Genomic DNA, 25,179 nt, shown 5'->3' on the forward strand with positions numbered 1-25,179 from the left:
CTCACTCACTCACTCACTCACTCACTCACGGATGTTTCTTCCTGGTTCTGAGAAAGAAGCAGCCCCTTTCTCAGGGCACAAAGGGAAATGCACGTTTTTTCCTGCATGGCCAGATCCCTATGGAACAACAGCAGGTGCAAGGTATGACTGGGGTGGGGGATGCCCTGGTGGGGAGAGATGATGGGTCAGAGGCTGGGTATTCTCCAACATTCAGCACAAGCCCCTTCCCCTTCCCCTACCCCTTCCATTGCTGCAAAGGCAAAAGGATGTGGCCAATTCCCATTGGAGAAGGATTTCCAATATTGCAGCCAGAACCCTGAGCGCCCACCACAAGGAGGAGGCTTTCCAATAGCATCCCCTTGGCAAATGAGGCAGGTGGCCCAGCCCTTATCTTCCCTCTGGGGGAGCCAACATGTCTCATTCACACACACTCCCGCCTACTAGGCAAAGTCAGTCCCTGGGCTAGTTCACACAACCTGGCCCAGTGTAGGTTAACGTCCCTGTGAGGGCTGTCACACTCTGCAGGCCAGCCCTTGGGATATCCCAGCCACTGGGCAAACCTAACAAGGGTAGGTTGCGGGGATGGCCAGGTATGCATGTCATGACAAGCTGTAGCCACAGCCTGAATGGACCCCCTGGTGCCTGTGGCTGTCCCAGGCTCATCAGGCTGTGACAAGCCTGGGAGTCCTCAAGTCAGCCCTCGTGCCTCTGTTTTGACACTAGCTTTCCCTTTGAAAAAGCCAGTGCATATACTGACTAGCCCAACGCATCTTGGAATGGGAACTGCCTTTCCCTCTCCTTGCTGATAATGATGAGCTAATTTGACCCTGCAGATCCCCAGAAGCCCTCAGAAGAACTAGCTCACTATTTATTTATACTGCAGCTTTCCCTCACCTGGAGATGTATTGGACTGCAGCTCCCCATCACTCCAGGCAGCATGATTATTGGGGATGATGGGAGCTGCATCCGAAAGAATCTGAACAGCAGCAAGTGGCTGAATGACTGTTGTACATAATCGGCCTTGCTATTCCTCTGCATCACCCAGTGGGGGTTACTTCACTGGTTCTTAGCTCACGTGATGGGCTTCTGTCTTCATTTGTTCTCCTCACGGGCCAGTGGCGGGCCAGTGACTCACTCTTGCCTGCTGGTTTCAGTTCTGGCCAAAATGTATACAACAGGCCCGCACCCTCCCTTCTCTCTGTGCATAAGCCATGTAGCTCTCCACATTGTCTCATGAAACAGATCTTCATCCACCATTAGCTATCGAGGAGCTCCAAGGCATTTTGGAATTTCTGCTGCCATGGATTCACAGAGCTACCCTTCAAAAAGTGGAACAAGTCTGAACTCATCTCTAGGGATTTACAGAATGGGAAACCTTGACACCTGTTCAAATCCACTCTCTTATACAACTATTAAGCAGGCAGGGCCCATCCTTGTTTGCATTTGGCCACCTTTGGGACCAGATGCTAATGCAGGCCTACTGAAGTTGATTCCATTACCTCATCCTAAAGTAGAAGAAAGCACTCAACTGCTCCTGTAATCTTTTTTTCACCTTCTGTTCTTTGCTGTTAAAGAGAAAGGTCAAGAAACCAGAGAGGGCAAGAAAATGAATTCCATTAAGTATATCAGAGGCTACAATCATACTTGAAACCACTTTACTTTTTTTAAAGAATGGTCACAACTCTGAGGGCACCTGACCAACTATTTTTAGCTCTGTCATTCACCCTTGTCTGCTAATGTGCCCTCCACCAAAGAGGATGCTGATGGGAAGCAGTGGTCTTCGTGTCACACAGAATTACACATTATGTACCTAAGGGTAATAACTTCTAGAAAAGAAGGAATCTTCTTTTTCTTATCTTTCCTAATAACTACCCATTTCTTTTCTGCAAGTGCCTAGGTCACAACCCCATTAGAAAGTGGCATGCAGTAATAAAGGAAAACACTCACTTTCGGTAGTATATACTCCATGATGGATACAAGAAGGCAATTGTTTGCTGTAAAAGCAACTGCTTGGAGTACAAGCACTGCTCAAATGTACAAAGCAGACGTGAGATCTTTTGCACCTTGCTGGATGGGTGCAGATGCGGGCAGAGTTACTTTACCACTAAGTGTTGCATAACAGAGGGACTTTTGACGGGGGTAGTTCGCAGTCACACTTTCAGAAATTCAGCCTACTACCCAAATATCAAAGGTGCAGGGACCCCTTCATCTTTTGCATCTGGCTACAGTAAGGCGATCACAAATCGTCAAGGACACTGTAGCCTGCTCTAAGTATCTGTGTCTTCATAAAACATTTGCAACTTTTTGGTTCAAGCACTTTCAAACAAGCATCAATGTTCTGGCCAATGTCACACTGCCTTCTCTTCTAGCGGCTGCACATGGTCCTGCAAACTTCTGAAGGAGTGAAATATTTTTTAAAAATCACAAATATATTCAGGACACTCTCTGGTGCCCTTGGGTCATGAATTCCTAGAAAATTTGAACCAACGCATCCTGAGACAGAGAAAAGATGAAGGAGAATCTCAGCTGAAATAATGCCCAAAAAGGAGATGCAGTGGAAAGAAGATACTCTCTTCCCTTTGCTGACTTCCTTGGGACTCGGAAGGGTTGAAAGGAAAAAGGATACTGCCAAGTGTCCATGCAAAGCTCAAATACCTACAGGACAGATGCCAAAGGAGAGCTATTGGGCACCACCCCCTTGCCTCCATGTTACTGCTCTACCCGAAATTTGTGCTATTTCTCTCCCGTCCCCTCCCGTTACTGCTTTGCCATGAAATTTGTGTATTTTTAGTAATTCCACCCACTGTTCTTAAAAGGTGCTTTGGGAGTGGGTGTGCTCCAGGATGAAGCAGCTTTCCTTTAAACAAAAAGCTGTTTGCTAGCAAGGTGAGAGCAGCCTCAAAGTGGAGGTGAAATCGAGAAGTCCTTTATACTGGACTAAATTAAATGGTACATAGAGATAAAATTGGCAAGGTTTTTAAAAACAGGAATACATAGAGGTTAGGTGGACTTAAAAGAAATCACCAATAAAAATATGCCACCAAAACCAGACACCATTTGTAGAAATGTAAGGATCTGAACAATTAAAAAGCAAGCAAGCAACCAACCAACCTTTAAACACTTCTAAGATACTAAAATCCATTTGCAGACATTTCAAGACGAATGCAAAAATATGAGCATGTCCAGAACCAAGGGGAACAATGGCTGCAGTCTACTGCTGTTCATCAAAGTGGATACTCTGCAGTCCCATCAGCCTTAAATGGAGCAGAATTCCCAGCATCACTACTCTGCTCAAGGGTTTCCCCCTGCCATGATTGCTTGGATAATACAACTCATGGTGGGGACACTCCAGAACTAGTGAGCTGCTTGGCAAGAGCCGCCATTGCTGCCCTTACCAGGAGGCTCTTCACAGAGTGTGCCCGACAGCAGTCCTGGTAGTTAATTTTTGCAAGTAATTTTCATAATGCAATGAATATCTAGCAACATTGTCACAATCATATGCTTGCTTGTATGCATTTTGCATAACATACACATTTTTGTACACGTTGTTTGATTGCAAAACTCCTGCAATATTCAGAGAAGGGCAGCTCAGTTGGCACATTGTTTTGAAAGTGCCGAATCAGATAATTTGGATTAGAACGCCCAACACTTTTCTCCCCCATCCCAAGGCACGATTCGGTTTAGACAGAATGGAATGAATCAACTCCCCCAACACCTTTCCTGAGTGAAACCAAATTGTTTGTCTCATCTCCACTTAATTGCAAGTACATGGGCTTAAACAATTAGGAGATGGCACAGCTTGTCAGTTTAATGAGTAAAATAGATGCAAATCAGCTGCACATTCCCACCCCAGCCTCCCCATCTGTCTTCCTTTCCTATGAAGTCAGAGCTGTTACAGCTGCGCCTCCACAAGGAGTTGAAAGCAGTGCAGGAAATGTTAGTAATCAGCTGGGATATCTCAGAACAAGAGCCCTGTGATCCTTCCTCCAACTGCTCCTCTGTCCAATAGGCTTAGACAAGTGAAATAGGTACCTGATGCAGCGTTTCAGAACAGGGTTGTTAGTACAAAGTTGCTGGAATTCTGTTTGTCAGATGTGCTTCCTGTATTCTCTCCATCAATGCAAACCATCTGGTCACTGCATTTCAGAACTTGGTAACCTTTTATTGCTCCCATTTTCTTTTTTCTTGCTGGCATTACAGCACCAAAATACCCCAGTAACCATTTATTGATCCTCCCTTCCCTTCCCTTCTCTTCTTTTGCTTCCTGACTTTCAGCAATAAAGTAAAGTGCTTAATTATAGGCTTAGGGCTGAACTACATTACACGTATCTGCTCCAAGAGTTATATCTGTTCAGCAAAAGCTACTCCGAGGTGTTAAAGGGAAGCAGCTCTGCGGTGGGGCACTTAACCTTTTCTCTGCCCCACTGATTCAATGGCAAGACCACAAATCTGGGGAGGGGGAACAGTTGGGGCAATATGAAGCAGAAACGGTGGAAATGGGGAAGAAGTGGTCGTCAAGATTTTAAATTATTTAACAAGAACCACAACAAAAATGTTGGATTCATATCCCACCTTCTTCCTCCTTAAGGAACCCAAGGCTGCTTTCATACCTCCATTTGATCTGCACAACAGCCCAGTGAATCACGTTAGGCTGAGAGTGAGCAAGTTTTTCCAAAGTCACCCAGTGAGTTTTGTGGCCAAGTGGACCCAAGAATTCAGCTCTCCCAGGTACCCAGTCCACCTTCACGCCACCCTGGCTCTGCAAGGTGTCCATCCACTGCTGACATGAAGCAAGAGGTGTGCCCACTTACCAGCACAATTTTGCTCCGGTTTCCAGTGGACTTTCAGGCCTTCCCTTTGACAGGCTCTGGCATAGGCAAGGAATGATTCACAGTAGCAGTTCTTATGAACTGGGCACTCGCACATGTCTGTCACGCAGGACCTGTGGAGAACAAACCAGCCAGTGGGAAGGGACAGATTATATACAGTAGACGCTATACTGTTTGATATGCTAAGCTGATAGCAAGGCAGTGGTGGGAATGGCTCAGCAGACATCAGGTTGCCAGCCAGCTTGTGTTGCACTGAATAGCGACTGAATAACAACTCAAGCACACCAAAGTTTTTCAGATTCCTCTCAGAGATTGCTCTGAGTTGAGCTGATATCAGATTGTGAGCTTTTTTTTTTTTTTTGCACATGTATAGTTCCATGAATATTCTTGCAAATGTGTGCTTCAATTGTGCATACATCTTCCAAGTGTATGCGCTTTCCCCCATTGATTAAAGCACACTGTATGCATTTTTCAAAAGAATGCATGTTCTGAATGACACGGCAAGCTCCGAAATGTATGGATCTGGGATATGCAAACTGGGTAAATCTTAATTGAAAGCAACTTGATACAAATTTCTCATACATTTCTAGAAATTGATGTCTTAGATTTAAATATGAAACAAAACCCACTGGGCAAGGACTAGCCCTTTGGGCTTCTGGGGCAGTATATAAATGCAATAAATAAATAGATAAATAAAGCCACTTCTGCATTTTGTAGATTATGTGGAACATCACTAGCATAAATTTAAGAAGTTGTCGGCTAAGTCTTGATACTGCAATATTGAATGTTAGCTAAGCTGAAATAACAGTTCCATTCAACTGGTAGTAAATTAGATAAAAGGAAGACTCCTATATAAATAGATGGTACAAAGATGGAATGTTAGCATCAGCATTAAAACTTGAGTTTTGTATTGCTTCAAGGACTTTTATAAGGCAGTAAGAAGCATTTGATGTTAGACAGACATCAGCTCCCTCTGGTGTTCAATATGCAGAATGTCAATGTCATTGTTGTAATACAGAAATTGCAGGGTAGCTTGAAAGGTACTAACTTTTTTTTTAGGCTAATACAGTATTTTGATTTAGGATAAAACATGGGGACTTTGTGCATAAATTGCTGCACATGACTATCATGTCTGCATCTATTTTGGTGCATGTACAGATAATAAGAAGACAAGGTATTAAGAAGAAAATACAGAGAGAGCAAAATAGGTGTGTGTACATTGGACATGAATTTGCAGCTCAACAACAACATACTTTACTCTCCAAACTAAGTTGGCATACTTTTTTGTATAAAGAAATTATGTTCATGTAGTAAATCATTCAGATCCAGTGCAGCTCTTTGTGGTAAGCAAGCATTCATGGAGTCAGGCCTGCTATCTGTTGCTATAAAGTAACTGAGAATGCAATCGTATGCATGTTTAGACAGGAAAATTCCTGTAATTCTAAGAATTGAATGATGGAGCCATAGGATCTTTCTCGGCGTGAACACGCATAGAATTACAGCCATAACTGAGTTTTCTCAGAACCAGAAACATTCTGCCTTAAGGTTCAAGTCTATGGCAACATTCTCTGGATATTTTTCTGAATGGAGGTGCCATGCATGTACAGGATCACATTGCTACCTATAAGCAGATGCATACAAAAAACCCCTTCTGTCCACTGACTGAAAAACTAATACAATCAGAAGGCTCATTGTGGGTTGAAACATGGAAACTCTCAGGAAAAACACATTTCTTTTTTTGAAGAACCTTAACCTTCAAATCTGTGGAGACTTTTAACTATGGTATTTTATGTAAGACTAGAGGAAACACCAAACAGATAAGGTGCATTGTTTGCTATTAGGTTGGAACTTGTAGGGTGAGGGCAATGCAGTTTTCCCAAACCGCCTTGAACCTTTAAAGCATGGTCATTTGCAGTGTGGAAACAGAGACAATGGAGGCTGCTTGACCCTTCCTTCATCTGCTTTCCTCAGCGATCCCCTTTCCTCTGGGTGCTTTCCCCTCAGTGACAAGAAGCAGAGCCAGGCTGAATCTCACTGGATGTTTCCCTTGTCACTCACGTGCACATGTGGAAGCCAGAGTGACCCAATGTGATGAAGTGGTGATAACTGGGTGTATGCATAATCACAGTCCATTAGGAGAAGACAGCAAGGAAAAGCAAAGGCATTTGCCATTGGTGGGACATGCCCCTGAATGACGCAGCCCTGCCTTGCCACACATTTTCAAAGCAAACCAAATAAGTGCATTTCTTGAGTAATGACCTTTTTTACATTCAGCTATAGAAAGTGTGCAAAGTGTCTTATAAGAGGGATGAATTTTTGTAAAACTCCCTTTGCTTCACACACTGTCCTCCTCCTCTTCTTCTTCTTCTTCCTCCTCCTCCCTCCCTCCCTCTCTCTCTCTCTCACACACACACACACACAAAATAAAGGTTACTTTCGCTCTTGCTGCCGCCCTTGCTCGTTGCTCTGCAATATTGAGAATGCAGATGTTTGGTGTCTTTCATTAAACATCTGCAGTTCTTTTTACTCCACAGTAAACAAGCACTCCACATCCATCACTATAATTGGGAATGCCTTTGTGCATTTAATATTCAGTGTCTTTCATTTCACAAAGCCAGCCTGATGCATTACACACTAAAAGGCACACAGTCCTTCCTGCCATGAGGTTACACAGTTGAGAAGCGATACTCAGGTTAAAATATATGGACATTCTAGATTTAAGTAGATGTCCCAGAAGTGCAAAATTTAAATAGCCCGGTGCATCTGCAGTGGCAGATCCTTCCCAATAATTTAAACTATAGGCCCGATTAAAGGCAGCCTTAAGGCAGGGAGGGCATAAAAGAAGAGTGGTCAGGTGAAAAATATAGGACCAATTTGCCAAGCACAGCATCCTGAGTGAGTGCCTTTGAGGAAAGTCCATTCACTGGGGAGCTGCAACCCATGTTTTAGCATTCACCGCACCTAATATAATGTGAAAAATAGCCAAACTCTATGTGGCCGCCAAACTGCTGAAATACCATGTCAAGAAACTCAGGTTTAATTTTGTGATAGAAGATGCTGGGATTTTGTTTTCTTCTCCTGGGGAGATGCAGGCTCAAACTGAAATGCTTTCACAACATGCGAGCGTGAGAACTGATTGTGGCAATGAAGAGAGAGAACACTTTCCCCTCTTCCAAAATGGAATGGGCTTTCCCATTTTGCTTCCACTGGTATCACGACCTGTAAGTGTCTCTAGCAGAGTTAGAATGAGGACCAGCCTGATGTTCTCGCCACATGCATGGCAGGCCTGGAGGGGTCATTTCTATGCATCTGGCAGTGCGGTCTGGCTGCAAGGTAAGGGCAGAAGGGGAAATGCCACTCTGAAAGGTCCTTGCAGAGCTCCTTGAGCTGCACACCAGTTCCTTCTCATCTGGCATAAATGCTTGCAGGTCAGGTCTGATCCCTTGTCTAAACGAGCACCTTATCCTGTGCTGGCTAATGTGATCTTGTTCCTTGGTCTTGCTCCATGTATCTCCACCTGGTAGTTTCCCTCCCTCTGTCTGGGCCAGCAGCAGGTTGAGAAACGCCCTGGAAACAGTCCCATAGTGGGCTCTCTCTCACTTTACCTGTTGGTTGCAATGGCAAGCGCATTAGAGAGCTGAGGCAGGAAGCTGCCACCAGTATAACTTCCCATGATGCTCCTGATACACTGCAACTCCAGGACATTCCGGGAAATTTGGGTTGGTAGCTCCCACTTATGCCACTAAGGGATTACAGGAGCACAATTCTGACCACTGGAATAGATCCCGAAAAGTTTTTGGGGGACGGGGGAAGTAGAACAGGGCACTCTGCAAAAAGGCAGGGCAAGTCCCACTCCCCACTGCCCCAAATTGTCTGCAAAAGTTTCTTCAACACATTTTGTGTTTGCCCATGCTAACCGAAATAAAAAAGAATTTTTGAATGTTGCTAGTTCAAAATTCAAACCTCCTGCCCAAGATGTAAGCAAATATGCTTTTTTGCAAGCTCCTTTCAATAAATGTAGGTCAGTATAAATTGTTAACTTTTTATGCAGAGCTATGTTGTGTCATTAAAATCTTTCAGGGTATCCTGTTGAAAAACTATAAAGGCTTAACAACAAAATTAAACAAAGCACCAGTGCAACCATTATGTGTATTTTTAAACCTTTATGTGAAAAAGAACTTCAAGCCAAATTTGCATTTTACAGTCTTAACCAGCATCACACCACAATAATAAGATATAATGAATAATGAAATGGGTTGGAATGTTCTCTAAACCCACACAAAATAAAACTTTTAGGTCTATGCAGTCTTAATACCCACCTCAAAGAGCCTTATTCGTAATCCTTCTTAAATCTGGAGCCATAGTTTTGAAGGCAATAAAAATCCCACTCATTTCCTCATAATGTTCTCCTGATGAAGCACACAGTGGGCTTCCCCTTTCCCTTATGTTAGGAAGCCACATGGTAAGTGCATCAGTCCTGGACTAAAGGAAAGCCAGTGAGACTGCTAAGGACCACCTCCTCCAGCCTCATTGCTAAGGGCAACTCAAATGCTATGCGAGTGTCCCTGATGCACCGGGAAGTTCTTTGTAGTAATTAACGAGACCTGTATGAGCTGATGCCCTGGTATGCAGCTCCTATTCCTTTCAATCTGGGGTGCATATACTGGGGTGGGCCCTGTTAAGAAACCCACCTGAACATTCAGTCTCCACTGCCTGGGCCAGTGTTCCTCTCTGTGCCAATTCCTCTACCTCCCTCTGGTTCTTCCTCCTCCTCCAGCCAGCCCCCCTTGGTCTAAAAACTAAGGCCTGCCTGCCTGCCTGCAGCTTTCTCAATTAAAAAGGCTCATCTGATCCTTTCTGCCTTGCTTTCCTGCAGACAACTGCTATGTTGTGAGCCGCCCCGAGGCTTCGGCGAATGGGGCAGCATAGAAATGTTTTAATAAACAAACAAACAAACAAAGCCACTGGTGTCACCCAGTTGAACCTGGGTGCTAACAACTCCCAATATTGTCCCACAGCCATTGTTAGGAGCTGAGGGTGCTGCTCCTAGTACCACGTTAGTGCTTACCTACCCAGTGCTGGGGGCGTGTGCAAGCAGAACAAGAGAGAGGACCCAGTGGAGGTGGGCTGTGCATCCTGCTTGATTCTCCCTGCAGAAAATGGGCAACGGAATTGGACACTAAAAGCACCCTTGCTAGATCTTCACGACAGCTCTGATTGTCACAGCCTCAAACACATGTTCCTTTGCAACCGATGTTTGCCTTCAAAGAAAGAAGCAGGCCAACCGCTGCCTGCGACAAAAGAAAAGTTACTGCCTGCTCACCCCCATTCCAGGTACAGAAGCTGACTGGACTGGCAGCCAAATATTGCTTCAACTTGGCCCTGGGGCAGCAGGGTCTGTCTCTTGCCAGGTCTTCCAGCCCAAGTGGTCTGGCTTTTCAGGCAGGTTTGAGACCCACCACCTCTCCCTTTATCAATAACTACTATGCCCTCTCATGAGATCCAGGGTCTAATCACCACTGGGCCACAAAGCTCACTGGGTGACTTTGGATCAGTCGCAGATTCTCAGCCTAGCCTACCTCACAGGATTGTTGTGAGATTGGTTTGCGAGGAAGGGGAGGATGGAGTTCCTTAAGGAAAAGAAGGTGGGGTATTATTATGACATACAAATGAACAAATTCTCCATGCCCAGCCGAACATTTTCTCAGCATTTCAAATCAGTTGGGTTAATGTCCTTGATAGGAGTCAGCACTGCCGTGCTGCGAAGTGACCCAAAAACAAAGAAAGTGAGAATTCCCTTGGAGCCAATTCCGAGCATGTAGTATGTGAAAAACAGAAATTAAGCTGCTTGCCAGAGTAATTAGAAAAGCTGGAATATGTTGGCATAAAAAGTGAAGAGCAGCATTTTCACTTAGTGAGCACATTGGGGTGGTAGAATTGGTACATAGATGCAAAGGCAATGGGTGAGCCAGCTTGCCTCCAATGTGCCTTTTTGCAGTAGGCATACCCTTGCCTCCTCTGTGCCTGCTTGCACAGACTCTGTCGAGCTTAGGGAAGCACAGAGCCAAAGGCTGGGAGAAAAGGGAGGCAGTGGCTGCATAGCAGCAATGGGAATAACGCTGACACCTGCTTTTCTGCACAATGTCTCCACTCTGACCTGCCAGAGGAGTAGCTTTGCACACAGTCTGGCCCAGCCCTGTCCCAGAATTGTTTAGATCCAGAGGAGCTAACACGAGCCCCAGTTTCTGGGCTTAAAAGTTCCCCCCGGGAACTGGCCCTGCCATTGCAGCTGCAGGGAGGGAGAACCATGCCAATGTAGCCATGGAGATGACAAAACCCTGACATGCCCCGCTGATGGAGGGAAACAGTATGAACAGGGCTTCATGTGGATGCTCTGGCTTATATGCTACTTGCTTTAGCGGGGCGGGGGGCTATGGCTATAGGCTTTATTCTCCCTTCCCATGGGTGAGAGTGCACTAGAGACTTCTGGTGTCTTTTGAGTATCTGTGTTATATACATAAATAGCAGCAGAGCTCAGCAGAAGTCAAAACAGACAGCAGCAGCAGCACCCCCACCCCCAAATCCCATAAACCGTGACAGTTAATATAGTCACCTAAAGGATGCTTCAGGTTCAATCCATCTACTGTTCTCTCTGATTCTCTCCGCATTTAATCTGCATCCTCCCCTTTATCCACAGTGGTGTCACATTCTCCTGAGAGGGAGCACATTCCATAGGCCAGAGACTGACCATCTTCTATCAGAAGAACAACTCCTGCAACTAGTTCCCATTGACAAAACAAGTACTGAGCTGAACATTCACAGTCCTGAACTAGTAGCAAGATTTGGGGGTTGGAGAAAGCAAATGCAGAAGTGGCTGGGAGACACCAAATTTGGTGAGAGTTCACAGGAGAATGGCCATGGATGACACATCAAACTTCACTGCTTAAAATAGTGGAAATCATTGCTGTACAATTTTTTGCAGTCCAGAATTGGGATGGGGGGAAAGAGGCAATTAGCTCTGATCTGGATGAAACATCAAACAGAATTATTAGCAAGCCATCCATCTAATAAAGGATGGTCTGTCATCAGCCATAACCATATGGACTGGAACAAGTCCCTGCGAGATGTGGGATGTGTACCCAGGCTGGCAGTTCAAGCTGGGATGAATCAAGGCATTGCCTAATCTGTGGGCCACTCTTGAATTAACTCCTAGATGTGTACTGTTCCATGAACTGCCATGACTGTTTTGCTTCAAGGACTTGAAGTTATGGTTCTTCTGTAAATACTGAAGCAGTATCTGCAGACAGTGGGGCTTTCGTGCAGCTTGTATTTGGGTTTCGAGTTCATACCAGGCATACTTGGAAAATAAGGCTAGAAATAAATTCTCCCAGTGTACACCAGAAGGGACTCATTAAGAATATTTGGAACAGAGTTAAGAATGCAAAGCACATGCCGCAATCTCTCTCAGAAAACAGACCCATGGTTGTGTACTCTGCACATATGCTAACCTTGCTTGTGAAAGTGGCTCCATCGATCTCAGCACAAATGCTGTAGGCAAGGTTTGGCCCTGCAAAGCCATCCATAGGCTAAGTGCAAGAGCTGTGTGGAATCTAGTTGTGAATGATTATGCTCACTGCAGGGAGAGAGAAAGAGTGAGCGCAAGTATGGGAGTTTCTGTGCCTCTGAAAATAACAGACACCAGGGCTTGATAGAGCCATACCAAGCATGCAGCTGATATTGCATGCTTGGTACAGTTCACACTGGTGCCAGGTTGTCTAAATTTGAGGCCACAGTTGGTCCTGAATACCTGAAAGACGACAACTGAACATTCAGCCTATGTGCTGCCATCATTATGTCCCTGAGATGGAATTTCAGGGAGTTCCTGACTTTCCTTTGCAGGACCCAACCATACCTGCAGAGAAACTGCTTTATACCAATAAGAGTCAAGTGGTATAAAATGGTTTATTTAATGGTTACCATGACAAGCTTACACTCACTAGCTACAGAACGCCTTTGCTTTGCCCCCTTGGCCTCAACTTCCATCCTTAACTGGGTTTGACATAATCATTTCAACTTGCAAGACTTTGTTAATACTGTTTATTTACTTAACATATATCCAATATATATATTATATAGAGAAAGCACCAGTGGGGTGTAGCAGTTAAGAATGCAGGTCTCGGACTCAGGTGATCCTGGCTCTAAGTCCCCGCTTAGCCATGGAGCCAACTGGGTGACTTTGGGCCAGTCACAGACTCTCAGCCCTACCGACCTCACAGGGTTGTTGTTGTGGGTGTAAGATCGAGTGCAGGAGGAGAATGGTGCAAGCCACTTTGAGCTCTTTAAAAAAGAAAAAGGTGGGATAGAAATCTAACCAATAAGTAATAAAGGTACAAAAATAAAATTCATATACCCACAAAAACTAAAATCCTTTTTTCAAAAACTATGGATAATTAATACAAACAAAGAGTGCCATTAGCTATTATAACAATACTGGCTTTGGCAGTCTCTAAGAAGGAGACAGTGCAACCTCCCTGGGGAGGGAGTTCCATAACTGGGCTGAGCCCCCAGCTTATTTTTTCATGCAGTTTCAGCTCTTATATCCAGGAATTTCTAAGACAGCTTTAGACTGATTGTTTGCCATGTTCCAGTACACTGGCAGAGTACACAATGCACGCACAGCACATGCTTCCATTGTGCCTTTATTACTAGTCCTGGCACAAGTAGCTTCACTTGCAGAACTTCAGCAGTAGCTGCTCCCTTGGAGGCAGACAGCTCACGGTGTATGTGACTCTGCAGGGAAAGACATGAGCCTGTTTGCCAGTTGCTGCCAAGCTGAGTGGTGAATCAACTGATTTCGGGGTGGGTGTGGGGGTCTGCCTTCTACCTGTGCATTTCCACACCTGTGAAGAGTGGGAGTTGTGTGCAGAAATATCCCCCATGGCCTCTTCCTTTCTTACTTCTCTTGCACAGCAGCCCCTCACTGCCGCCATCACTGAGAAAAGGGTAGAGGATGAGAGGAGGAGGCTGGGTGGGAGCACAAGGGGCCAGTGGCTGGATGCTGCCATGCAAGAGTAGCCTCTCCAGTCCCCTTTCCTTCTCTCTCTGTGTATCTGTGGTGGCTACTTTTGGCTGTGTCCATACAGTGGAATGGAACCCTGAACTGCTATTTCTAAATGCCTGTCGCTTTGCACTATTGCGGGCATGCATTCGGTCAGCTGTGCTGAAAAGAAAATGCAGATGGCAGCTCTTCCTTCCCACTTCTACACTCAGGTGATCTTCCAATCTCCTCCTATCGCTGCTGCAATTACAATGTGCAGTTTCATGTTCAACGTGCAGGGGATACTCTGCCATTTCCATTAGTCTGTGTCCCAGGGAAAGTACTGTATTCTGAATGAATGCTTCAGTGTTGACTTGTCCATAGAAGCAGTTCTAGGGATGGTTTTGCTGCCATCCAAACCTGAAATAAAATCCTGGGCTGGGGGCCTAAAACAATATTACAGAATTTCATTCCAGTATCTCACTATTTGAAAGTGTTGTCACATCGCAAACTGACAAACTTACTTAGTGTCTTGTTCTAGTGGGTTTGTTTGGTTTTTTTTTTTCTTTTGCTCTTTTTTCCCCTTGATAGTTGGTAGATGGAGAAAGGCAGGTGGAATGGTACACACAGTGTGTGGATCAGATTTACAATTTCTTGTCTTTACTGCAGAGGAAAATGTTTCTGACAGTTCACAGCAGCAGTTCGTTAGAGAGATGCATGTATTTCATTCATTCTGCTAGATGTGCCAAATTGAGGGATGGACAACTTGTGGCCCTCCAGATGTTTGGCCCTACAACTCTCATCATCCCTCTCCATTGGCTGTGCTAACTAGGGCTGATGGGAGTTGCTGTGCCAAATATCTGACAGGCCCCAGATTGCCCAACCTGCCTGACACACACAAAGACACCTGTCATACACAACTACAGGGATACAGATAAGATTATAACATATAACAACAATTATAACAAGATTCAGGCTAGATATCAGGAAAAGTTTCCTCACTGTCAGAGCAATATGGCAGTGGAACCAGCTGCCTAGAGAGGTGGTGGGCTCTCCCACACTAGAGATATTTAAAAAGAACCTGGACAGCCACCTGAGTGGGATGGTGTAATTTGGTGTCCTGCAACAGCAGGGGGTTGGACCCGATGGCCTTCATGGCCCCTTCCAGCTCTACTATTCTATGATTCTATGGTATAATGAGTAAAATGCAAAAAGTATTCCATGTAACCATAACTAACATATAAAGGCTGGGAGAACAAACAGGAAAGAAATTCAAAGCCCATACACACACAAACCCTGCTTGATCATGAAATTGTTAAGTACAATAAAAGCTTTCGAAATAAGTTTTCTTTAGGAATTTGTAAGGGTGGTCTTCATAAGTGTCTCAGGGAAAGCAAATTGACTGCAATTGAACCGTCAAGCAAGACATATTGTCTGCACTGCTATTTCATACACCTGTCTTAAATGGCATCTAAATCCTTGCCCCCCATGGCTGCAACAAGCGCTTGACTGTAATGTGATGGAGTTCTTCCAATGCAGCATTCAGCACCACCCACCCCTCCGCAGTCACTTGGAGCCACTTTGATGTGTACTATATTTTACATCCTTCAATTATTCTTTCCACCTGAGATTAATTTTTAGAAGGCTATTTTGGAAGCTTAAAAAAAACCCCTATACTGTAAGCTTTGAAGGTAAATAAGGTCTTTTCTACAAACACAAAGAATCTTAATGATTTTATTCAATCAGTGCATGCCCCTGTGCAGACAGTCTTATGTTTGTTGACTAAGAATAGCTTGTTTTAGTTTTATCTTAATTGTAATCTCAGGTTTGTTTTAAGTCAAGCCAAACTAGACTAAAATCACAGTAAGACATTCTTAAACCAAACTAAAACATGACCATACTGAAATGAAACCAAGATAGACGAAATGCTTCATGGAGCACAAGACCATGTGTGTTTACTTGGATGTAAGTCCCACTGTGTTCAATGGGTCTTACTTTCTAGTAAGTGCATTTAAAACTGCAGTCTTATACATCTACATTGCTTTCTATGTAATGATTCATATGCCTTGAAGATGTGCAGATTTAAACAGTCAGATGTATACTATGCATGTAGGGCTTCTCCTCAACACACACACTTCAACTCTTTTGCCTTTACTATATATTGCAAACGGAAATGAGTCATAACCTTTCATTGTACTAACACTTTATACATTAAAAAGTAAACTGTGTATTTGATACAATTTATGGAAGCAGTCTATCCTTGTCAGCTGTGTCTATTTCATCTGGCCAACACAATTTCTAGTATGATTATTAAAGCACAAACACAACCTCCTTACAGGCAGGTTCTCGCTTGATGATGGCTTGAGAGGTTGCCCCTCAGCTCTGGTGAAATTTGGAAACCAACATGCTCCACAGAGAAGCTGTAAGTGCAACCTTCAGGGCAGCTTTTTTCTTCTTTTTTTCAATTTGTATCCTGCCTTTTTCCTACAAAGGGCTCAAGGCAGCTTACATCATTCTCCTCCTCCATCTTATCCCCACAACAACAACCCTGTGAGGTAGGTTGGGCTGAGAGTCTGTGACTGGCCCAAAGTCACCCAGTTGGTTCCATGTCCGAGCGGGGACTAGAACCCAGATCGCCTGAGTCCCAGTCCCACGCTCTTAACCACTACACCACACTGGCTTGGAAAAACTATTATACAGTTAACTATTATACATGCAGAGGCAGTGATTCACATAGGCTTTGGGGTGCTCCCCACATGTTCACGTAGGGCCTACTACCAGCTCAGAATGATGTGCCTGAGGAATGGGGGCCAGCCAACATGCCAACTGTGTTGAAGCGTAACAGGTTAAACCATTGGTGCGAGTACAGAATGACCAAAGGACATGTCGTAACAACATGAAACTATGTCACGGGGTTATTATTGCAGCTTGAATAGCTGCTGCTGCCATGGGGGAGGTGGGAGTCAAACTGAGGTTGCACAGGGAGGGGCCCGCTGCAGCAGCAGTGTCAATCACCCCACCCCCACCAGTTGTGATTAGGCCTAGGAAGGACGCTCCTTTGGGTGCCAACGGGGCCAAGGACATGTTCGGAAGGGGCAGTTTTCAGCAGGGCCAGGCTGAGACAGGGGAAAGAGTTGTCCTCATTACTTGCAGTTCTGATCCCGCTTGCCCACTCTCTCCCCCATGGTGCCTATTTATATTTGCTTTGTAAACTTAATCACTTTCACACAATGACCATGGGATGTGGTTTGTTGCTTACGTTACCCCACTGACTTAGCGCAACCTAATTTAAAGCAAGGGTGGGCACTTTGCAGCCATCCAGACATTCTGGCACTGCAGCTCCCTTTGTCTAAAATGCCACTGGCTGTGGCTAGAGCTATGCTGGTTAGAGCTACAAGGAGTTACAGTCCAATAATGGCTGGAAGGCCAGCACTTCACCAGCCCTGTTTTATGGGGAAAGCGTGACTCTGGGTGCCTCTTGCTCCACTGGCTGGGATTCCACTTGGTGATGCATCCCACCAATTCACCATCCATTAGCCCCTTTGGCTTAACAAGGCCAGGGACATAAAGGGTGGCTGCCAACCCTCTTTTGCAACTATTCTAACAAAGAAGCAATGAAATTATTCAAAATAAGAGAGCCAAGGGTTTTATAAGTTACTATTAAATCGAGGGCCGTAAGGAAAGGAGGCATACACAGTTGCCCAGAGAAAGTAATAACTTCTCCCTGAAACCAACAAGTAATGTTCCCCATGTACAGGTGAACCTCTGAGATATTGCAGGTTTGGTTCCAGACCACAGCAGTATAGTGAATATTGCAATAAAGCAGGTCACATGATTTATTTTTGTTGTTTTCCAGTACATATAAAAGTTATGTTTACACTATATTGGAGTCTACTAAATGTGCAATAGCATTATGCCTAAAAAAGCACATACCTTAATAAAAAAAACTTTATTGCTAAAAAATGTTACCCATCACCTGAGCCTTCAGCGAGTTCTAATCTTTTGGCTGGTGGAGGGCCTTGCCTTGATGCTGATGGCTGCTAACTGATCAAGGTGGTGGTTGCTGAATGCTGGGTGGCTCTGGGAATTTCTTAAAAGAAGACAATAGTGAAGTTTTCTGCACTGATTTCCTTTCATGAAAGATTTCTCTGCAGGATGCAATGCTGTTTGATAGTCTTCTACCCACAGCAGAAATTCTGTCAAAATCGAAATCAATCTTCTCAAACCCTGCCACTACTTTATCAACTAAGTTTATATAATATTCAAAATCCTTTATTGCCATTTCAACAATCTTCACAGCACCTTCACCAGGAGTAGATTCCATCTCAAGAAACCACTTTCTTTGCTCATTCCTAAGAAGTAACTCATCTGTTAAATCTCATGAGAGTGCAGCAATTCAGTCACATCCTCAGGTTCCACTTCTAATTCTAGTTCTCTTGCTATTTCCACCACATCTGCAGTTACATCCTCCACTGAAAGTCTTGAATCCCTCAAGGGTTGGATCAACTTCTTCCAGACTCCTGTTAATGTTGATATTTTGACCTCCTCCCATGAATAATGATGTTCTTAATCTAGAATGTCTAGAATGGTGAATCTTTTCCAGAAGGTTTTCAATTTACTTGGCCAGACACATTAGAAATGTGTAGACTTTAAAGTGGAAAATACTCCTTGAGCCATGGGCTGCGGAGTTGATGCTGTGTTAGCAGGCATGAAAACAACATTAATCTCCTATCTCATTGTACATCTCCATCAGAGCTCCTGGGTGATCAGGTGCATTGTCAACGAGCAGTAATATTTTGAAAGAAACCCTTTTTTCTGATAAGTAGGTCTCAACAGTGGGCTTAAAATATTCAGTAAACCATGTTGTAAACAGATGTGCTGTCATCCTGGCTTTGTTGTTCCATTTATAGAGCACAGGCAGTGTAGATTTAGCATAATTTTAAGGGTCCTAAGATTTTTGGAATGGTAAATGAGCACTGGCTTCAACTTAAAATCACCAGCTGCCGGCGCTGACAGACTTTCTCAACACAGGGTTGCTACAAACCTTCAATTGTAAAAAATGCAATAAAGTGAAGCACAATGGAACAAGATATGCCTGTATTGCATTTTCACTTGGTTAGGAGGCTGAGACACAAGATGCCCTGCAAAATCCCTTCTCCCACCAAACCACCATTGTATTCTTCCTGCAGTAGCCTTGTAAATATTCTGAGATAACGCTAAGGTAATCAAGTACACATAGACCCCTGACACAGGCTGAAAGAGGTTTATCTGCTTAATTTTGCACCATAAATTAAAAATCTAACTAGCAGTTGAACAAGAAGCAACTGTTACACAAACAGGGACAAGAACTGCACTATGCTCAGGATGGTCATCGGCAGAGCCATACAAAGTTAGGACAAACCAAGAAGGATGCCGATGGAGCTGATCTTACTTTGCATCCTTTGCCCACTTGCCTACTTCCAATTTCTGCAAAAAAGTGGATCCCCTCCTTTTCATTTGCCCACCTCCAGCTCAGGCAAAAGGGAAGATGGCTTTATAGGGGAGTTACTTCCCCTTATTATGCTGCATTTACACTTAGGAAGGCTCAAAGAGCGCCATTTCCACACCACTCACACAGCCTTCTTTCAAAAGGCGACAAGAGCGCCCATGCTACAAATCACTTGTAACAGCAGGGAAAAATAGCTCCATTTGACTCCCCAACTTTTAAAAAAAGGGAAAAAATATTTTCTGCATATACATATGTCTCTTTCATCCTATCACTCCAAATTAAAACAAACAAAACTTCCACTAGAGAACCTGGAATTGCTCAACAAAAAGGCACCCCATCCAATGAAATGCAAAATGAGAGCCTGGAGCAGGAACAGTAAACTCAAGCAAAGTTATCTTCAGCTTCTGATGATGATTCACTGTATATATTTCCTAGGAGGTCCTGCGATATAATAATAAACACTCTCACTAGCTGAGAAGTCTTTGCATTCTTAAACTCTGTACAACACCCTCCTTGGCAGGATGGACTAAAAGGATTCTTCCCCCAGGCAGCTGCACAACACCAAGAAAGCCATTTGGCTCTTGATGGTGGCAGGGAGTGCATTGGTTTAGGAACTTACCTGTTCTTTTGACTAAGGAGATGGATGAAGGAGAAAGCTCTCTTACTGTGCATTACATGAAGTTCCTACCTTTGTTCTTGGTTTTCCCTTATGAAGTATGATACTGACTGCTCTTGATGTCATGTTTTCCCATCCCAAATAACATACCTTACAAAAGTGTTACATCACAATGCCAAACCTATGCCAAATTTTAAAGGGGATGATTCCAGTAAAGGAATAAGTGTGTGGGAAATGTTGCATGTGCAGAACACAGACTGTAAGGTCAGTCAGTGCAGATTTAGCAGAAGAGATTCATGATCCAGAAAAGACAACAATCAAGGACTGACAGGAAGGTGAAACTGCTCTGAGAAATTCCAAGAAAAGCCAAGAGTCTCAGATTTCAATTTGGCAGTGTTGCTTGTGGACAGGCCAAAGGTATGGTTCCATTCCTTTCCGCAGATAGTCTTGAGACATGCTGTCTGCCCCAGCAACCTCCTTGACAGTGAGGGCTGACCTTACTGTAAGGCAAAGTAAAGCAGATGTTCAGGCAGCAGATGTGAAGAAGCAGCAGTATATTTTAGAGGGGAGAACTGTGGACCATATGGCCCCCCCTGGTGCCCTCTAAGCTACTTTGCTGCCCTTCAGATGTGAAGGAAGGTGCCCCATTGCCAGAGTCAAAGAAAGAGTCAACTATCAGTCTAACCTGCTTTTCTACATGGAAAGTAAAGGGGTGCCATATTGTCCTTTGTTCAGGAAGAAAAATGTCAGGCTGGCTCTGGAAATGGTTCTATAATAGCAACCTATAGCTCATGGCTGTTACAGGAGCTAATGAGAGAACTGAATACAGCAGCTTGTATGTTAAAGGTGTAGAAAATATTATTAATGAAACTACTATAAATAACTCAATTCAAATTAAATTAAATCTTTTAAAAAGTATTAGTTTTAAACCCTTGTCTTCAAATTGGAAAACAAAAACACAGAAAGACTTCAGTGGCTTGTGAGACAAAAGGATGGTATGAAAGCTCACGATGAGGAGCCAAGAGATAAAGAGATTGTCTTATTACAATGCATGAAGGAGAACAGGGGAAGAGAAGACTATAGATGAAACAAATGTCTTCTTTCAAAGGGACTATTTCTCTTTCCAGGAGATGCTGCATCAAGTCAGACAATAACTAACCTGTGGATTTTTTAAAAAAATTCCCAAAGACTATGAAGCTGCATCGCCAAGTTAAAGAAAAGAAAGAAACATTCTCAGTTAACACATGGCAGAATATATGTTACCACAATGCTGAATCCATCTAACAGAGTTGGGATAGCAGCTCCTGTGCCCTAGAAAAGAGGTCTGATTACCAGGTACACACTCATGTTATGCCTACATTCGGAAGCCAAATACCTTTGAGGGATAACACTGTCAGAGCCTTGGCTGGATGTTCTGCCTGTCTGTCCCTTCTCATCACAGCAGTCCTAACTTTCTTTGCGTAAACTTTAGCCAGCTGTCTTCAGTCCAGGTGCTGATCACCTACAGGTGGAGTGACAAGCAAAATGGTATATGCAGACAGTACTGGGGAATATAGAGTCAGACTGGTGTCTGCCATATCTCACAACTACACCCAAAGGGCCTGTGCTTGCTGCACGAAGGAGAAGAAAAGGTAGAGCAAAAATAGTTCCAATTATGTGAGCAACTGCCCTAAGAAATATGTGTTTGAGATGCGTCATATCTTTTCTACCATAGCATCACAAAAGGCACAATTTACAGTTATCTTGTAAAATTCATTCTTCATCCAAATTTGATGTCATATATTTAATTTTTTAAAAACTTAAAAATTTTAGGGCTTTCTAATTTGAGAACTTGGGACGATGCAGTGGGTTATAAATACAATAAACAAACTTGGGTTTGCGAGCATTGCAAGCTGACCATGGTGAAGGTTGGCATGAAGGAATTTTCAGGAACAGGATGCATTCATTCCCATGAAATGCACACACTGTGCTCCTGGATGAAGAAAAAAAAAATCAATGCTTGATAGCAACACAAGCCCGGAACAAAGTACTCTTTAGAGAGCTTTTTTCAGCTCTTGAAACATAAACATCAGCATCAGCAACAGGAACAACAAGAGTCAGGAAACCAGAGCTCTTGATCTCATCTGGGCTTCACCATGCTCACATTTGCCAGAGGACTGCAAAAATGACATATGCTGCATGGTACTCTCAGGAGAGGAAGAGTTCCATGAATCAGGCTCTGTGGGAATGAAAACCACAAGAGGAAATGGAACACAAAAGTAGAAAGAGACACAGAAAACATCTGCACATGCAGTTGTTTGTGGCAAGAGGTTTGCCATTCAGGAGGGAAGTCTGTGCCCACGCAGCTTCCACAATCTAAATAGAAAGGTGAGGAAAGCCACACTGGTAGTGCAGGGGATGTTTTCATTGCTTCTGCTGCTTGAGGTTAAACATCCAATGAAGATGAGGACTAGGAAGACATAGGTCTTGGGTGTCATAAATGAAGATGGAAAAAATATACACATGTGTGCTCATGGGAACATCTGTAGGAAACCATTAAGTAGTTCTGCAACAACAGGGGCAGAACATCTGCACAGACCACCAGCTATGCTGCAATTACTGTATTTTGCAGTATCCATAATGCCTTTTATTCAAAGGTCACAAATCCCATCCTGAACTAATTAAGCCGCATGACATCCGCGTGAAATAAGACATAGTGGGAGGGACACTTCAAAGAGCAACAACAAGTCAGCTGCCTCTGGATTAAACCATAGCACCTGCTTTCAGCGCAGAACAGTACAGTTTCTAGGACAGGAAAAGCCCTCCACTCAAAGAGCAAAGGAACTCAGGAGTACTTCAAGGCAACTGACATTCAGCTACAGAGTAGGCAACTGACCTACAGGGCAATTTACACACAGGAATATGGATCTCATCACACTCAGGCAGCATCCAGATGGCACTAGAACAGCTTAAGACCAAATATTAATTTGGTTCTGATTTACTTATTTCTCAGCTTTCAAATAATGGCCAAGGCAATGTAGAAAACAATAGAGATTATCTGGATACAAAACAAAATGTAGTGTGTTGGATGCAGGATTTAACTCCTGCTAAGGGAAGTACTCAACTTGTGCAAGGTTCAGCAGAACAATTTTTCGGACTACCTTCTCTCCCCAGTGCCACAGCTCACAAGGTTCCCCTGGCCCTTTGTACAGTATTTTCAGGGGGCTTGAGGAGGGGACAGGAAGTCCCTTTCCATCAGCCCCCTTGTGCACAGCTAAATCTATATCCAGCTGAAAACCTAGCAAAATACAATTCATGAGCATGAATCACATATCATAGCAACAGAAAACTTCGTACCTAATATGGGAAAAAGCTGTTCTTAAGATACACTGGTCTCAGACCTTGTAAAGATTTGGCAGCTGGCCAGAAAGCTCCTATTGCCTTAGGGAAAGGAAGGCTGGATACAGGCTGTTTTCTCCCAGTAGGGGTAAGCAACTTGTGGCCCTCCAGATGCTGTAAAACTGCAACTCCCAGCTGCCCTTGCCAGCATAGCCAGTGAGGAAGAATGATTGGAGCTGTAGTCTAAAAACATTAGGGGACCACAGGTTGCTCAACCATGCTTCTGTGTGCTCTCGTTAAATTGCAGAAAAACAACAGGAAGCTCAGCGTCATTGTAAGAATACACAACATGGGCACTTTCACTGAATTTAGATGAAAGGTACAATCAGGAAGTAAACACCCGTCTGTGGACTTAATTTGTGAGCTGCAGATGGAAAGGAACTGTAGGCTAGAAATTTGAAACCAAATTAATCCCCAGCCCAAATTACGGAAGGGAGATGCCTCTTCTATGCCATCTCATAATGATATACAAATAGGATAGATTCCAGACTAGGGGGCATTCAATTATTTCAGGAATTAATTTTCATATTGATATAAAGTTATGCAGGTGCTTAACTGTCATGGGTTTGTGATAATTTGGTGAATGCTTCAGAGTGGTGTTTCCAGGTCCTGAAATAAGACTAACATTATACAGCCAATATCTGTTGGATGTTGACATGAACATGTGAGTGCTGACAATCCCAGACAAACTATGACTGTCCAGTTCTGAGCGAACACCCATTGTTGACAACTTGACCTAAATGTGAGTATCAGCATTCACTGGTGCATGTGTGGAAAGTGAGAAAAATCAGACATTCATAAAATTCATCTGGGAACACAAGCAGTCAAACATAAATGCCAGCAGTCAAAACATAAATGCCAGCAGTCAAACATAAATGCCAAAATTTGGATGGTCCTCTTACAGACACACACACACAAGATGGGGAAGGGCTATCAATGATATAAACAAAGAAGCCCTATTTTATTTTAATATGGGAATAATCACAAGAAAGCACTCTATTAAGTTAGTCTGTTTTCCTGTGCTTGTCACTCCAATCCTGAGCCTCCTCTCCAGGGGACTGTCTACTACAGTACATTTTGACGATGCTGTAAATACTGAGGACACATGGCCAACACCACTGGCTCGTGCACTGGACTTTCCCTTCAGAAACTTCATCAGAAAATTTCTTGGACACTGAATGAATAGCCACTTAGCAAAACTCAGGCAATTACATTCCAAATCCCTTTTATTGTCTCATCTAGATAGCACAAACACACACAAGCAAGCAAGCCCGAAAATATGTGCATGCGGGATCTGGAAAGTGACAAACAAGTTACTGTGATTTCCAGAGCAGGCATCCAGCTGTTGTTCTTGTCTATACATCCCTTTCACAACCCTCAGAGGCTCAGCAGCCTGGAGCTAACCTCTGCACAGCAGTAATCAAACTGAACAGGAAGCAAAAAATCTTAACCTGTGTAAACATTTTCCTCCAGCTCTTTCCCTCAAAAATTTCTAGTGGTGGAAAAGCCTACAGAAGATCAGTGTGCAGAGTCTGCCTGAAAGCAGCATGCTGAAAAGAAGGCCTATGGCTCTGCACACAAGTTGCTTTTTGCCCACTGCCAATTACATGGGCAACAGAGACTAAGTGAGAAACCTTGCAAGAAGCCAATGGTTAATTCTACATGGATACAAGCAGGACCATGGAAACCATGCTGTAGAGTTCAAAGCCCGGGCATGGTTTCTGGTGCTTAGTCTAAAAAGGCCTTGTCACAAGTTTTGTTGTATGGGCATGGAAATCTATGTTAAAAGAATTTTTAAAAACAAATGCAAAATGTTGAAGAATTATTTGCA

At 43.7% G+C, this 25,179-nt stretch overlaps 1 protein-coding gene across 1 annotated transcript in view; it reads right to left on the reverse strand.

The window, feature by feature from the left end:
- Nucleotides 1–25,179, reverse strand: part of BMPER (BMP binding endothelial regulator) — a 187,664-nt gene that overhangs the window by 5,508 nt on the left and 156,977 nt on the right. Inside the window, exon 14 of the mRNA XM_044419150.1 lies at nucleotides 4,812–4,942. Within this exon, the coding sequence (XP_044275085.1) occupies nucleotides 4,812–4,942 (131 nt within the window). The remainder of the gene's footprint in view (nucleotides 1–4,811; nucleotides 4,943–25,179) is intronic.

This window comes from Varanus komodoensis, unplaced genomic scaffold (assembly GCF_004798865.1).
Source record: "Varanus komodoensis strain SLA01 unplaced genomic scaffold, ASM479886v1 scaffold10, whole genome shotgun sequence".
NCBI lineage: Eukaryota > Metazoa > Chordata > Lepidosauria > Squamata > Varanidae > Varanus > Varanus komodoensis.